Source organism: Lampetra planeri, chromosome 16, assembly GCF_965212315.1.
Source record: "Lampetra planeri chromosome 16, kcLamPlan1.2.h2, whole genome shotgun sequence".
Taxonomy (NCBI): domain Eukaryota; kingdom Metazoa; phylum Chordata; class Hyperoartia; order Petromyzontiformes; family Petromyzontidae; genus Lampetra; species Lampetra planeri.
Genome location: NC_136122.1, coordinates 10,599,131 through 10,616,405, shown reverse-complemented (window position 1 = coordinate 10,616,405; position 17,275 = coordinate 10,599,131). Strand labels below are relative to the sequence as shown.

The window sequence follows — 17,275 nt, the reverse complement described above, 5'->3', positions numbered from 1 at the left end:
TCGATTCCCGCTCATGGCCAACACCGGTGACGATTATCCGAACTGGTCCTGTGACTTCCCTACGTCGACTCAGCCTCAAATGAGTACCTGGTGCTGGCCACCCGCCTTCATAGGTGCTCGCGAACAGCACTTGCCCCAACAGTCTGTTTAGGCTATACGGGGGATCTTTGTCTTTGTTCACAACGGGGATGGTGGCACAGCAATGAGCGTTCTGCACGATTTCGATTCCCAGTCATTGATAACGTCAGCGCTGCTTATATTTATCCATGCAACTATATTATTGCATCAGCATTAACTACATTCTTCAATTAAAGTGTGACCCCAGATTGTGGCAAATTCTGGAGAGGATGAATACAACAACAAAAAGTGTGTAAACTCACGTGCCTGGCGATATCTATGAACATCTATACAGCACTGCGGAGACAAAGGTCACCAACCGGGCGTGGTATTGGCCACACCGACGCCCCGGTGTGTCCACGCTGGCTGCCTTCACGAGGTGCTCGCTGAGAGAAACTTGGCCCCCAACAATCTGTGTAGGCCACGCGGGGGGGGGGGGCGGGGGATCTCTTCATATTTTTGGTCACAAAGGCAGCAAGGGAGAGAGAACCCCCGTTTGCCGATGTCACCTCTGGCAATGGGGATGCCTCTCGTCGTAGCTTTGTGGAGCGGTGGCCTTGACGCTTCATTATCTGTGCTCGCGAGCGCGCATCCATAGCGACGGCGGGTCGGACACTTAGCCACAGACGCTAACGAGCAATACCCACAGTTAGTCGTCCTTCGAGCACGCAGCCGAGGCCCGTCTGTTGCGATTGCAATTAATGCCGTTAATTAAATGCTTTGTAAAAGGCACCCACAATTAATAATCTCGCAATTTTCGCCGTACATTGAATGTATTTAATTAGGTTTTTTTTATTTTTTTTATTTTTTTTCCTTATTCTTCTTCCCCTTTTCATAAACAGATTATTCCTTGTTGGCTTTGCTTTGCCTCGGATGGTTCATTTTATTTAATGGCCATGTGTGTTTCGCTTTCCCATCTATAGCGTGGCGGTGAACAAAAACACTTCCCCCGTAATTAATTTGTTTGCGAAACAACAACAACAACTATGATCCACCCAGTAAAAGTAAAACAAACACAAGAGAAAAAGGCCTCTTGTAATCTGTCCGGCAATTGATGTGGGATCGTGAGTTCGGCTCTGTAGATTGTTCAGGCGAACTCGTTGAACTCTGAAGAGGATGCCCATTCAACGCGTACTGCCGAGTCAAAATTCGGCACTCAGTCAGTTCTCACGCCGCAACGCTTATTTACTGCTCCCAAATGTGACGGCAGATCATGGTGCTCGCGTGAAAGCGTTAGCACGAGGTGAACCAGCCTGCCGCGTAGTTATAACTATTATTATCACCATTCTGGCGAATTGCCCGATGATGCTGGATGCAATTACCAGCGAAACGTCGTACTCAAATTGTAAATGTTGTAGTTTCACGCTTCAACACACCGGTGGGCTAAAGCAGTGAACTATTTGTCTTTTGTCAACGTGACACTTTTTTCTGATTGGCCGTGTCGGGTGGTGGAGGTTTACGACACATTTATAAATAATGCGATCTAAACCCAAAAACGTTGATTATGAATAATATTGGTCGCGAAAGCCTACGTGTTAAACTGACTATTATTATTGTTGTGATGTAACTTGTAACGTGAGGCACGGCACACGCTCGCTCTCAAGGGGAGGCAGAACGAGGGCCAATTAACAACCGACAAACAGGAAGGAATCCACGCGCCGGCACCAGACAAATGATCCTGATGGCGGTACCCTGGGGCACCAAATAACACAAAATGGGTGAGGCAATGAAATATTGTATTTCTGGGACACTATTTTGTCCAGGGGTGTACTTAACTTCTGGGGTACCAATCAACCCGAAATCAGTGCAATTCCGCGATGTCGAAACGCCAAACATCAGCATAAAAAATCCGTTATAAAAAATTCAAATTTGAATAGTGCATCGTGTACAGCTCGTCTAGACGAGTCGATTGCCGCATCGCCGACCATCAACAGACTAAAAATGACTGCATCACGGACATTATGCGAGAGCCGGGGTACAGCCATAATGTTCAATTGCCCAAGCTCTGCGGTCCTCTATATATGAAGGTGTTATCGGCCAATTAACGGGTGTTTACATGTGGGAGGAGTACCACCCAGAGATAAACGCACGTTCACGAAGGGGAAACTGCATCCCATATGGACGCAGCGGGGGCGGAGTCTACACTCTGGCTGCATCGCGTTCTCCTGGCCAGCCGGGGTCACGGCACCTGCAGTGCAACTGCGCCGTTGCCCACGAACTAGAAAGGGGGCCTTAGGCGCCGGGCTATGCGGAGAGAGGAACAGGAATTGCTCATGGGCGGCTTCATGTAATTGTTTACACCCAGGGAGCCCATTCTGACCTGCTACGCCACCCAGACCCAGTGTTGCGCTCCTCGCCACGTTGTTTCAGTGACCGCGACGATTCAGACGCCGATTGCACCATGGACAAGGCATTGGCACGCGCGGGTGGATTTGGTTTGATGATGAGTGGCAGGCACATTTAATACTCCGGGTCAGCTTTTTAATTTATTTATATTGAGCTGAGTTGCCGGATGGCTGGGTATGCTCACGTGGCATGTAAACATCCAGCCCCCATTCCCTCTGCGATTACATGAATCGTCACAATTCAGCAAATAATTCGATTCAACAATCAAGATGTTTTCACGTCCTCTTCTTTGTATGGCTTTGTTGGTAATGTCTGCCTCACATTGCAGTGTCTGTATTGTCTGTTTCACTTTTACTGTCTTGTACACTCAGTAGTTTTAGTTTTTTTGTGGTTGACTGTCTCATCCATTCGGCAAGTTTGCCCCGCGATCAAACTGAAAGGTCTGAAACACAGCTTCCTTTGTGATAGACTTGTGCCGACAAGACTGGTGCGATTGACAAACGTACGGATGCCCTCATAGATTTGTTCACCACTCCCATGTCCATTCATTCATCCGTGCATGTACGCATGTCTCCATCTCCTGCAGGTGGGCATCATCTCGGCTCTTCCTCATCTGGTGATGACGATCGTGGTGCCCATCGGAGGACAACTGGCCGACTTCTTCCGCAGCAAGAAGATCATGTCCACCACCACCGTGCGGAAGATGATGAATTGTGGAGGTGAGTGGCCCCTCGTGGCTAAAGCTGGGGGGGGGGGGGGTCTCGTGGCAGGGGTTAAGGCACTTTGGTCAGTGTAGAGGAGGCAGTCGTGGCCAGTCTGGCCTCGAGCTACATGGAGAAAGTACGATGGCTGGTGGACAGAAATAATGAGCAGCTTGGGAGGGAAATGCACCGGAGAGCATCACCACCGAGGAGGAGATGGAGCATTGCCTTTGTGCATGCATTGCCTTTGTATTTGTTATGATGGTTACTATGGTTACTTCTAGATTTGAAGCTTTCGTGACTGCAAGGATTCATACTCCCAGGCTTTTTCGGCAAAGTCACGTAGGTAAAAAATTTAATTAAAATTAATAAAAGTAAAATAAAAAATCACGACGTTTCGGAGGAAACACAAGACTTGATACAGCAATCGTGCTGTGACGGTTCCACCTGAAGACGGAGGCTTGTGTTGCCTCCGAAACGTCGTGATTTTTTTTTACTTTTATTAATTTTAATTTTATTTTTTACCTACGTGACTTTGCCGAAAAAGCCTGGGAGTACTATGGTTACTATGCCGTTGTATTTGTTATTATGGTTATTATGCCTTTGCTTTGTTTGCCTTTTGGTGTTCTCTGGTCTAAAATTGTATGAGACAAGGCCTTAAAGAAGGCTGTGTCTGGTGTAGGCCAATCAGTTTCAAAGACAATGCATATATTTCGATTTAAAGCTTTCGTGACTGCAGGGATTCATATTCTTGGATCTTTCGGTAAAGTCTACATGACTTTACCGAAAGAACCAAGAATACAATGCATATAATTATATTATCCGAGTATGTTTGTATGTATGTACGTGTGACTAATGCTGACTTGCAATAGTTACCTATTTGGTGTTTGAGCATCTTAACGCCTGTGTTATTGCCGGAAAGGGTAAAACCTATTCTTTTTTTCCCATGTGGATTATTACGTGACGGGAGGGTGAGAAATAGTGGCGTCTTTGGGAGGCCTTAATCCAGCAGTCGATTAAAAATGATAATGAGAATTATTAATTCAGGGGTCAAATGTTTTTAATGGTTTTTTTTGTGAAGCCTAGGCCTATGAATATTTGTAAATGGAGGTTTCCAAGTGTGCCGAGTCTAAATGTAACATCATATATTTGGATAAATTAGATTCCTTAGGTAATTCTTTGGATGGTGTGATGCAAAACCAATTGAAAGTCAGATAAGCCTAATTTGGTTATTTGAGTACAATAAAAAATAATGTTCTGCCATATTCATAATATGGATATCACAACACAGATTTTTTTTCTTCATGTATCGTAAAACTGGACATGAAAATTATTTTGACACGGCATGTACTGTACTCCTGGGCATCAAATTTTAAGCCACTAATCTTGAAAGCACGGCTTAGTGGCAGAGAATACTACGCGCGTTCGTATTCAGATTCAAAAGTCTCTGCACATTGGTGTTTCAACTCAAACAAAGCCACTGGACAAAGCATTAGGTCGGCAAGACAATCTCCAAACAACGACACCTCAGATGCTTCCGTGTGAAATGCGCCAAGATTGAAGCAAATGTGCAGCGCTGCAATTGCTTGCTCACGGAACTGCTGGTGAAACGGGGCCTTCCACACTAAAAGTTGCTCCAGAGAGCACCTCCAAGAGGGGTATTTTGGCCTGCTTTTCCATGCTGTCCTGACGTCTTGGAAGAGGTGGAAGTAGCCACACTTTACCCCACCACACGGCAACCTGTCGATCGCCATCTGTCGTGAACCCAACTGTATACTGCTGAGTGGACAGACGCAGCGGTGAGGCGGGGGAGATTTAGGAAACTCGAATCATTGTTTCAACTGCCGTGCTGGGAGAGTGAACCCGTGACCTCTGTGCTCAGTGGGCTACCCATTACACCAGGGCAGCCGTTAAGTCTAATGCCGAATTACGATTCGCAAGAGTTCTTAGCTGGGACGTTGGCATCCAAGCGTCATTGGTTTTCGAGTTTCATCTCAACAGAATGCGTTATCCCCCCCCATGTAATCCAGGCTTCCCGCACACGGCGGGAATTGTGTATTTGTGCTGTGAATGTGCTTTGATTTCGGCTGATTATATTCAGGACATGCGGTGCAACCCGAGTATCTGCCACAGTGCAACATTCACGCAGCGGGAGAAAAATAAAGGATAGAGAAAAACGAAATTAAAACGAGAACGAGTTTTATGTTTTACCAGGTAAGACCCACTGAGGTATATTGCTCTTTTTCACAAGCGATCTGGCCACAAATGATAGCCCAACGAACTGGCTTTTCACGTGGAAATTTCTAGCAGCGAAATAATATAAACACGTGTTGATTCTAAACGTGGAGGGGAAAAACCAGAGGACGTGACCACGGGGAGAACATTCAAACTCCAACTATACAGGCGTCAGGATCGGGATCGAACCCACGGCCTCCTGTATACCAGGTGAGGTAGTTAACATCTCGCCACCGTGACACCCCAGCGAAGAGTAGCGGGCGGAAGATACGACGTCAGGTGATAGGGCCAAATCTGAAGTTTTTTCAACAGAAGATCGAATGTTCCTGGAAACCAGATTGCGCGATGTTTTTTTTTTCATGATGCCCGTCCCACGACGCCCTGAAGTGGCTCCCGCACAGCACGGAAAACTCATCGCAGAGTTCTACTGCTCGAAGGAGGAAAGCTACGCAGAGGATGGATGTTGAATTACTTCGTCGTGGCATTCCAAGAAACACCGCTTTGTGCCCGAGCCTAGCGTCCTCACTCACCCATTGATTTATTTAACCATTCTTTCAATCAATTAATCAATCGATCCATGCATTATTGAGCGCAGCCATTAATTCACTCACGCGTTCATTGACGAATTCACCCGCTCGATCATTCGTGAAATGCACGGACGCGTGTTGACATTTCTTTCGCCCCCTTAACGTAGCCCAACCGCGCTTTGACCGTTTATCCGGCTGCACATTGTAACGATGCGAGGCGACGCTCCTGTAGACCGCGCGGCTGACCGCGCCGTTGTCCCTGCTGTGTGGCGGTGCGAGTTCAGGCTTCGGCATGGAAGCCACTCTGCTGCTCGTGGTCGGCTTCTCGCACGGCAAGGGCATCGCCATCACGTTCCTCGTCCTCGCCGTCGGCTTCAGCGGCTTCGCCATCTCAGGTTTGGGGGATGAGGGGGCGGTACAGCGGCGGCCGGGGCCCTCGAGCAAAATACAATTTAACAACAAACAAAAATCTGTTTGGTTCTTTCGATAAAGTCACGTAGTAGAGAAATAATAAAATAATTAAAATTAAACATTATACAATTTTTTTTGTCCCTTCTACGTGACTTTACTGAAAGAACCAAGAAGATGAATCCCTGCAGTCACGAAAGCTTTAAATCGAAACAAACCAAAACTTGCACGGGGAGGCCACGATACGGAGGCTCTGGGCTTGGTGGCCATGAATCAGAGAGCATGATAATGGTGGTCATAGTCCTGACATTCTTGCGATGGCGACTGTGATAGACGGACCCTGAGTATCGTGGCTATGATACAGACTCCCTGAGTATGCGCGAATATGATGCATACATCGTGAGCATGGCGGCTTTGATCAATCTCCGCTTGTTAAACTCAGCCGCGTCTTACTCTGTCACTATCTCGTCGACGGCTCCTCCACATAGGGAATGCAAATGTTGTTGTCGTTACGTAACATCGCCTCCGATTCACCCCCTCACCTTCCACACTCTCTCGTACATCGTTCACCCCCCCCCCCCCCACTCTGACTTAAGCCAGTTAGGGGCCATCCATTGAGTACGTACGCATGGAGGGGGGAGGGGGGGTTAGCCTAAACGCGTACGCTTGTGTATGGGGGGTCTACTGACAATGCACGCATAGGGAACTGGGGGGGGAGGGTGAAGCCTCGATAATAAATTGTCTACATTGGCCTTCAAATGAGTTAGATAGTACTGCGGTGGACAATCTGTTTGCTTAAACACGTTAATATTATTAATCCTTGATCGTTTCTGCGTGGATTCAATATCGGCCGTTCTATATGATTCGGGGGGGGGGGGGGGGGTGCGTCAGGCGTACGTACGCAGGTGAGGGTTGGGGTGTTAAAGGTCCGCGTGCGTACAGGGAGGGAGGGGGGGGGGGTCAAGTTTTGACAGATGTTTGAGTACCCACTCAATGGATGGGCGCTTAGCGCCACCGCCACTACTCGTTAAACTCTCACGCCTTGGCTGGTGCCGTGTGCGTGTGCACAGGCTTCAACGTCAACCACTTGGACATCGCCCCTCGCTATGCAAGTATTCTCATGGGCATCTCCAACGGCGTGGGGACCCTGTCGGGAATGGTGTGCCCTCTCATCGTGGGCGCCATGACAAAGGGCAAGGTGAGAGGCGTGGCGCCACGGGCTTGCCGCAGCACGGGCAGGGCCGCCAAGGTGGCGAGATGCCACCTGCCTCGCCTGCTTGGCAGGAGATCGTGGGTACCATCCTGACCCTGACACCGCTGTATGTTTGGAGTTTGCACGTTCTGCCCGTGGTTGTGTGGAATTTTCTCCGGGTCTTACGGGTTATTCCCTCCACTATTATATTGGACGTGCGTTCGGAGTATTTGTGTTGCGAAAATGTCCACGTGTTAAGCCCCTTCCTTGGAGCTGTCATATGTGATAGCCGGGTCGATTCTGAACAAAAGAGCTATATAGCTCAGCGGGCGTGGTAAAATATTTATTAAAAAAATTGCTCGTAGTTTTAAGTTCACATGCACGGAAAAAAATTACCCCACGGAAATAGAATTCACGAAACGAGGGCACCTCCTGTTATGCGTGTGGCCCTACGGAGAGATTCGTGAGCGGATCGGTGTCAGGAACCGAGACTTCGATTCGGTGCTTCGTGAAAATTTGAAGACAAAGAGGGAGCCGAGGCCGCGGGTGAGTCACGCAGACCGGAATAGCAACCGCGGGAGATGAAAGCGGCAGGCGCTAATTGGCAGCGCTATTTATTTATTCATTACCTTCAACGAGGGAAACGGTGGTGGGGGAGGGGGGGTGTTGTAAGAGCAAATCAACGCTTATTATTTTTAGCCTAGTGCTGCTTTGTGATGAAGCATCCGAGTGGTTGCGTGTATTTTAGCTCGTGAACGTGTTTTACCCGAGCGTGCTGAATGAGTCACTTTTGATGACTTATATTATTTTCACAATGTCTTTATTATATACAGGAAAAAAAATGCATTGAGATGTATAAATGCAATCACGATTTGTGAAAAACGAGCAAATAAATGAGTGAGTCATTTAATAATAACGGCATACACAGATCAACTCAGACTTGGGTGTTAAAGATACATCGATTGATCGATTAGTATCGATCAATATCGATTATTATGCTCACACGATATATGCATCTATCATGTTGTATGTGATGGTTTCATGCGAAACCTCTAAGCACTGGAGGCCACTCCATTGGCCTTTCTTGGCCATTGCTACCTTGAATCGTGAGAATTCAATTGCGAGAGGGGTTATTCGTTGCACCCATAGCGATATCATACAAGCTACAACGCACATGAGAACTCATCCTATTATCCGTGACTCCTTTTATGAACGGGAGCTGTGGGGTATGAGAGCCGCGGGCGACTCTTCCTATTATCCGTGATCATCGACAATGTTTCCCTTCCTGCATTGTAGGAGAGCTTCCTATGATCTGGAAGAAAATAAATTGCGGATAAGAGGAGATGCTTGTTTCCCACATCACAACGGATAAGAGGACTTCGACCATAACTCTTCATTAAATTGATCCGTATAAGTACGTACAATCTGAAAAGGCTACAAAACGACGTAATGTTCTCTTTATATTTTATTGCTTTATTTTCCTTTCAAACTGCATTTTTGCCGAGGAGTGCAAGTGATAAACCCCGACGGTTTGTCGTCACGGAATCGCGCTGCGTGGCAGTGTGCGACGTTCACGAGCATGCGAAAATCTCTCCGCCACGAAACTGCCGTGGGTACAAGATTGCCCTTTGATTTAGTAGCACGGCCCGGCTGCAAGCATTAGCCGAGCAGTAAATGCTCATTAGGCTGATATACGATGCCAGCGTCGATCGATCAGTGTACTGTGGCTGCATCAATCATAGCGCTGTACAGTCCAGACTGCGCAGGGTTGAGTGTGCGCGCGTGTGTGTATGTATGTATGTTGAGCTTCTTTCGCACCGTACATAGCCAACCATGCTCATCAGAGGTGCGGTGGGGAAGGACAACAAAATAAACACAAAAAGCAGTTGTAAAAAAAAATTTCGATGTAGATTTTAAAAGTGCTCAGCTCCAGTGGCTTTATAATATTTGGTGTAAGACATGTTTGCATGATTAGTGACATGCTGTCAGCCAGAGTAGAAATATGTGCATTCCCACTTTGAGCTGCAGAACAGCAGAACTCCAAAAATACACAAACACACAAATGCATATGTATATTTGAGACGCAAAAATATAGCCGAATTTTTTTTTAAATTCGGCTATATTTTTCCTATACGTAAATGTTTCCAATCTCTTACTGTGGCACGGGGTTAGTTTGAGCACAAATTCTGACACGTACCCGAGTTGGTACCGAGGCCCCAGTCGGCGTGACATTTGTATCGTCTGTGTTTTGCGAGACATGCGGCAGACAGGTTACCTCGTAGCGCATCACCGAGCCTCGAGGCAAATTTTCGGGAGGGTCCTGCGTTTGGGATATTTGGCAAATTCCATTCATGAGTGTTTGGCTTCGTGTGGGGTGAAACCAGAGCACCTGGAGAAAATTCACAATGCCATCCGTCTTCCGCGCGCATGCCAACATCACCTGCCAAGTCCTAAGTGGTTATCCATCCAAGTACAGTACTAACCGGGCTCAATCGCAGATTATCTTCGAAGATCGGATGAAATCTGACTAGATCCTGCACCGTGACGAGGCAAGAACAATGGAGGCATATCGGATGCTGCGATGGAATTGACCTCTTTCGTGGACTGCATCGACTTGCCGTGGTAGAGCGTTTAGCAAATGTACGACCACCAGTGCCGCGCGGTCAATATTGTGCCGATCAGATGCGGCTCTGTGTTCCGAGCTGCAATTTCATTGCCATGGCATTCAGCGCATGCAAATCACTATTGGGAAATACCTAAAGGAGTCTTGCGACTGTGAGGCTTGTCAGAATAAAAGACAATATTTTGTTCAACTAGAAGACTATTGTAAGCATTCCTTGGATGAGGTTTTTTTCGTGGCATTTCTGTTTTACTTGATGATTTCAAGCGTTTGCTAAATAACACTGCGTTTTAAAACAATTTCGTCTTTAAACTTTGACACGCACAGGAATTTACGAAGCATAGAGGCTTATAATGACATAATTAATACGTGCGTCGCGAGTGCCTGGTTAACTCAACAGCGCTCGTGAATGGGGCCGGTTAAATTGAGCTCAAATCGGTCGCTCAATTCAGGCTCTTCACCGACGGGGTCACCTGTAATTTTCGACGGGCAGCAATTTTCCTATTTCCCCCCCCCACCGCCACCACCCCTGCATGGCAATTACCGCCGTTTCATCGGGCACCATCAATTTTCTAAAAAACCGTTCCGTGGTATTATCCCCCCCCCCGCCCCGCCGCCCCCTCCTCTCTCTCCCATCGTCTCTCCACATCTCCGTCGCGCGCGCTCGCAGACTCGCGAGGAGTGGCAGAACGTCTTCCTCATCGCGGCGCTGGTGCACTACGGCGGCGTCATCTTCTACGGCTTGTTCGCCTCCGGCGAGAAGCAGCCGTGGGCCGACCCCGAGGAGACGAGCGACGAGAAATGCGGCTTCATCAACGAGGACGAGCTCGGCGGGGACGACTTCGCGGAGGGCGAGGCCGAGACGGCGCTGGGCGACGGTGGCGTCGCCGGTGCCGGCGGCGGCGGCCTTGCGGGGGCCTCGGGCGGGAAGTCGTACGGCGCGACGGCGCAAAGCAAAGGGAGCTGGCCCAACGGCTATCAGAGCAAGGATGCGCCGGGCCAGGGGGGAGACAGGGAAAACTACGTGTACGCCGATCCCGGCGAGAGGGACTCCTCCTGAAGCGCTCGCCCTCTTTACATTTTTCTCCTCCTCGTCCTATTCCCCTGCCCGCTGCCTCCCCCACCCCCCCCCCCCCGACCCACCACGGTCGCACCCTCTTCGCTCCATCTTTGTCGCAGTGGCGTTTTTCAGGGCGACGGGTTCAGGTCGCCGAGTCGTCCCTACGAGGTACGAGGCGTGACGGCCCCCCCGCGGTCAATGCGAGGCGACCGAACGCGTCCCTACGGCCCCCTACGGCCTCCCCCCACACCCCCCCCCCGCCGCCCCCCGTGTGATGCTGGCGGCCGGACGTCTCGGCGGTTTGAGGGTCAAACCTCGGCGAGTTGATCGGAAAGCCAAAGTGTAGATGATGAGGCCAGATTGCGCCAAACGTCACCCGAGGAGATGCATCGGCCTTGGGGATTCACCACGTTGTCGGTCGGCACGTAACGATTCATCCGGATTAATTTCATGGCCCGCGGTCGTGATTTAATTATAAAGTAACAAAAAAAATGTTGCTTGTGGTCACTGCGAGCTGACTGCAATGTTTGTGAATTGAAAATAATCGATGCGCACGTGCACAATTATGGCGCAGAAATCTAAGGCATGAGAATAGATTTTAATTGCACACCTCACCGTTGGCAAAATATTTGCAAAATCGTCGAACAAAAACCACTTGAATTGAACCTTAGGTTTTTTTCCCCAATGAATAAAAAATGATAGCTCTCCAATTAGTTTTCCGGTTGTACCGCACGTTCATAATTCATGTTCGACGTTTCACTCCACACGCTGGCACCCCTTTTTCAGGAAGTGAGTGCAGGGGACTCCCAGCACGAGGAGCGAAACGTCGCAGGTCTTGCCGAGCGGCACGCGGCACGACGCGAAAACGCAGCCGACAGCCGTACGATGGCACAACCGCGAATAAACCTGCAGAGAGACTCGATAGATATTTACACTCACCCCACACTACGTTATTCCGGATTAAGGTAAAATCTAATTCAAGAAGCAAATAGATCAAAACAGCATCTTCGCCGGGCATTAACGGTTAAGGCTGTCATTCCGTGCTGTAGGGGCTGACAGTATTGAACTCCACTGCTGGACACATTGGTGGTGTGTGTGCATTTCTATGGACCATCTTGCTTGAAATATTTTTACGGTTAGGATCATTAAAAAAAAAGAGAACAATAACACAGATGTATAAGTGTATATATGAAAACATAAAAACAAAAACAGTAAAAAAAAATATATAATATAATTATAGCAACGCTAACTAAAGTGAAAATTGAAAGCATAGTCGCGGGTTAATTTTGTCCGTCGTTATTTGCGCTCGAGTGTGGAAGACATTTCCCAAGCAGTGGCCCATGTAAATGTTGGCGAGCGTCTACCGGGGCACGTCCGTCTCAACCCTAACGCCCTGCGCCACCCCCTCCCGTGTGTTTCTCCCCATGACGCGACACGCACGGACATACACGCACGGACACGCGCGCACACACACACACGCGCACGTGCTTGACGGTAAATGTGCTGTCCTGTTGGTACGTGTTCCTTGTCTCCTGCCCGCCCGCCCGCCCGTCCGCCCGTTCTCTACCCGCTCTGCCATCTCTCCGTTCATCGACACCTCCTCGTCCCCTTCCGACCAAACCCTCCGGCGCATCATCGTAATAGCACAAAGTCGTTATGCAGCTTGAACAAAACGAAACGGGGGAGGGGGGTGGGGTGGAACCGAAGCGAGCAACCGGCCAACCAACAAAGCACACATTATGCAGTAAACGTTTCTATCACGATTCGCTGTCCCTCGCTTCTCTGATTGCCAATCGCACACATCTCCTGCCCCCCCCCCCCCACGGTGTGCAGTGGGCATGTGGTTGGCGAGCCCGTTGCTCCGCCGTTCCCGCGGTGAAAACGGAGCGTGCGATGTTCTCTCTCTCTCTCGTGTTTTCGTGGACAGAGCCGGTTTCCCTGCAGGCATTTCGTCACGGGAAAGTACGTACGAGTCTTAAGTTTGGAAGTCTTTCGCCCCCCCCCCATCCCTCCCTCCTTCCTTTCACTCTCCCCCGTATTTCTCCCGACCCAACGTTTGTCTCCACGGCTGTGTTGCAGACGACTTTTGGGGGGGGGGGGGGGGGCTGAATGGGATCTTCATGTACAGCCACTTGCACTTTTGGGAGCTGTACTCAAATGTTGTGTATCACGGTGAATATAAATCATGTGGTGGAAGAGTAATTGTTGAAGAAAAGAAAAAAAAAGTCCATTCAAAAACTTATTTTTGTTCCTGTGTGTAAAACTGTATCTTTTGAGTTGTTATTTTGAATCGGCAAATAAAAAAGCACAACAAAAACAACTGCTCTACTCCGGTTTTTAACGCGGGCATTTTCATACAAGTCAACCCATACGGTTTTTCTCGTATTCTTGTACAGGGAAATTGAGTTTTCAGTTCCATACGGCGTACAACCGTTTCAATGCGTGCAACACCATTGTTTAGTCTGTGTTTCTTCCTTGTGATGGGACTTTGCATGATGAACTTTGAGATGTATAAGGACACGGGGTGCCCAAGAAGGTCTGAATTGGTCTGTAATAAGGTCAGGGGATTTTTATATTTAGTTTGTCACCATTTTCCTCTGCTGCTTGAATGGGTTCCCGGTCAACCTGGAACGTCAAGGTGATGAAAAGCCACGTCTTGGCGGTTCGCGCTCATTCAGCGTGAGTTTCATTTGCCAGAGTGACCTTGAGGCACGTGTCCACTGTCGGTAGGGGGCGACGATTAGTATCTATAATCTCAATTGAGCAAAGTGCATTGCAATTGAAACACGTGGCAAATTTGGACCATGGCACTGGCACACGATGGCCAACTCTTGCGAATGACGTCGAGGGCATCTTTAAATGGACACAGTCAAGTGCTGGGGGCTATTACACACCGCAGCATTGACCGGTGCGGCCCGCTGGATACGAACCGTGAACCTCTGCAACGAGTGGCGAACGCTCTACCGCAGCTTATGACCAAATCACCTAACATCACAAGCTGAGCAGAGCTCACCAGAGCGAGCGCTAAGGTGCAAAAAAATAGTTGACAGAAATGATGAATGTTATTATTTAGATTGGTGACCTTCGGGGTGTTGCCATGTTTTGCATGTGTGTGGTTGTGAGGTGGCCAGGGGGGTGAATGTTACTCTCTTGTACGCACGGGATTTCTCCAGGTTATCTGCAGACTGTCCCGTTTTCTTCCCACATGCCGCTAGACACCTTGAAAAACTAAAACACTACAACGAGCTACCTTAGTTTGAACGCGGAGGCTGTCGCGACCAATATTATCCATGCCAGTATTTTTTTTGGGGGGGGGGGGGGTTAGATCGCGTAAATATAAATGCCTCATTAAATCTGCCACCACCCTACACAGCCAATTAGTAAGGTTTGTCACGTAAACAAAACGTGTTAATTCGTTACTAGTACAGCACACCAGCGTGTTGGAGAGTAAACCCACAATATTTACATTTTAAGTTCGACGTTTCGCTGGTAATTACAACCAGCCTCATCATGTTGTGGTGGCTGGTTTAACGACACATTTATATTTACACGATCTGACCCAAAAACAACTCTTGTATGGAATTGTTTATTTTATTTTACGAGGTAAGGCCAACTGGGCTATGTAGATATTTTCGGAAGCGACCTGGCCACACATGATAGGTCAACGAAGTGGCTTACCGTCGTGTGGAAATCTATAGAAGCAAAATACTCTAAACGCATGTTTCCAAATGTGTAGGGATAAACCAGAGAACCCGGAGAAAAATCCACGCGACCACGGGAAGAACACGTAGACTCCAAATATACACGCGTCAGGGTCCGGATCAAACCTACAACCTCCTGCATACCAGGCGAGGGAGTTAACATCTCGCCACCATGTTGACCAAGGGCGTCTCTGAACGATATCTAAAAAAATGTTGGAGGTATCCGGACACCCACTGTATCCACAGTGGGTGTGCTGTTGCCTTGAGTTCAGTTCACCTTGGCTGATATAATTCATCTTGATTTGAAGCTTTCGTGACTGCAGGAATCCATACTCATTGGTTCTTTCGGTAAAGTCACGTAGGTATATATATATATATTTTTATACCTACGTGACTTTACCGAAAGAACCAAAGAGTATGATACTATTAATCTTTTTGGTTTCCCAACACGGAGGCTTTTTTTGTTCCAAAATTGATCGAGTTTGCTGATGTGGCTGAACATCTTGAGCCCACGTGTTCAATTAGCACATCAGCAAAGTAGGCCACCCCCAAGCACATTACTGGTGTGAATGCAATTATTGCCACTCGAGGTTAGATGTTAAACAGGATTAACTGGTTACTCGTTATCAGAAACGTCGAACAGGAGACGCTCTGCGACTTCTCTGGCACATTCGGTGTGTATAACCCAAACAAAGAACATCTGTTTTCACACCCAATTACCACGACAATTTATGTTTTCACAAATAGCTTCAGTAAACGCTTTCAACCCTTCGTGCAGCATAATACAAAGTATTATGATTAAATAACGGTGAAATTACGAACGAAATTCACGACACAGAACCAAAAGTTTATCCTTTTAAAACGCAGTGTAAAAACGACAAAAGGGTCAGCGACAAACAGTACCACTGAAGGTGTAATAGATACAGACGGCTTAATAAAAAAAAATGTAGAGTACATATATGTTCAATCAATGAAGTACGGGGCGCAGAGCTCAAAGCAACGGGGTGCGGTGCATCGAGATTGAAGAGATGAAAACGGAATAGAAAGCGCAGCAGATGCGGAGATCCACCCCAACGCGACGTGCAGGGGATGCCGCGTACGTTTTAAACAAAGCCCACCAGGCAGCCCGTGAGTTTCGATCTTGGCTCTCTCTCTCTCCTTGTGTTATAACCGTTCGTGCACCAGCCATACGTAACGCATCTTCTCGGCTGGAGTTCCTGCATGTCGTGAACTCGCTTCTCCACTCCCAGCCATCTGTGCTGTTGACTCCCTGCGCCAGGTCAAGTCCAGGCTCAGGACGTTGCTCGTTGCCTCTGCCTATGACTGGCTGTCTCCTCTCTGCAATGGCACACGACCTTCCGAATGTTTACCAGGGCTGGGATGGATGTCAACTGTGCAATAAGGGTGCGTATAGGCTGCAGGGCTGCGTGGTGGGCAACCTAAGTTGGTGCGTCATAATTCATTACTGTACTATACTTCTATGGCTCCTATATCTATGTTCCCCGCATTGACTAGCGTGGTGAAGTATGGTCAAATAACATGCAAGATATTTCTATGGCATGGGGAGGTTCTCATCCAGCAGTGGATTGACAAAAGGGCTGTACACGTACAATTGTCATTGGGCGTGGATGGAGCGGTGGCAGAGTGGTTAGCGGCCCACTGCACTCCAAACCTGCCCGCCACAGTTAGATTCCCCAGCCATGGCTAACATCAGAGGGGAGCGACATCCCAACCGGTTCTAGGCTCCTCCCTTCACCAAACCGCACCGACACAGTGCGGTGAAGTATGGTGAAACGTCCCCACGACGGTGCTGCTACGGTGTGGGGAGGCTTTCATCCAGCAGTGGATTGACGAGGGGCTGTACAAAGGTCACCAGAAGAGCTCGAAAAGGCTTATGCTTAATAAGGGGTTAGCTTCAACCCTTCCAGATGGTGCGTTGCAACTGCCCTGACACCTGCGTATTTATAGCAAGGATTGGTTATTGCTCTTCCTCCCAGGACACGTGATCAATGTCACATCCCTCGCACGTAAGTTTAGTAGGTGTTGGGTTTAATTCACTCCACCAAAAAAAGGCCCGTATAGCCTCAACAGACTGTTCGGGCAAGTGCTGTTAGCGAGCGCCTATGAAAGGCCGGCACGACACACGAGGGGGTGGGTGGCCAGCACCACGCCCGGCCGCCTTTGTCTCCCCATTGGCGATGTTTACACCGAGCACAAGGTACTCGTTTGAGGCTGAGTTGACCTAGGGGAGGCCCAGAACCGGTTCAGATAATCGTCACCGGTATTGGCCGTGAGCGGGAATCGAACCCGGGCCGTAGCACGGCGCACTAACCGCTACACCACTACACCACCGCTCCCCGCCTGCCAC

The 17,275-nt window shown here is 48.6% G+C and overlaps 2 protein-coding genes across 4 annotated transcripts in view; both read left to right on the top strand.

The window, feature by feature from the left end:
* Window positions 1-13,523, top strand: part of LOC144723029 (vesicular glutamate transporter 2-like) — a 45,692-nt gene extending 32,169 nt beyond the window's left edge. The window contains exons 9-12 of the mRNA XM_078601553.1: window positions 3,050-3,182; window positions 6,211-6,321; window positions 7,405-7,532; window positions 10,817-13,523. Of these exons, the coding sequence (XP_078457679.1) occupies window positions 3,050-3,182; window positions 6,211-6,321; window positions 7,405-7,532; window positions 10,817-11,206 (762 nt within the window). The 3' untranslated portion in view covers window positions 11,207-13,523. The remainder of the gene's footprint in view (window positions 1-3,049; window positions 3,183-6,210; window positions 6,322-7,404; window positions 7,533-10,816) is intronic.
* Window positions 13,524-15,531: 2,008 nt separating this feature from the next.
* Window positions 15,532-17,275, top strand: part of NR1H4 (nuclear receptor subfamily 1 group H member 4) — a 108,916-nt gene continuing 107,172 nt past the window's right edge. For 2 of the 3 annotated variants that reach the window (XM_078601546.1, XM_078601545.1), the window contains exon 1: window positions 15,589-16,035. In XM_078601546.1, the coding sequence (XP_078457672.1) occupies window positions 15,963-16,035 (73 nt within the window). In that variant the 5' untranslated portion in view covers window positions 15,589-15,962. The other variant, XM_078601550.1, reaches the window with a different exon arrangement.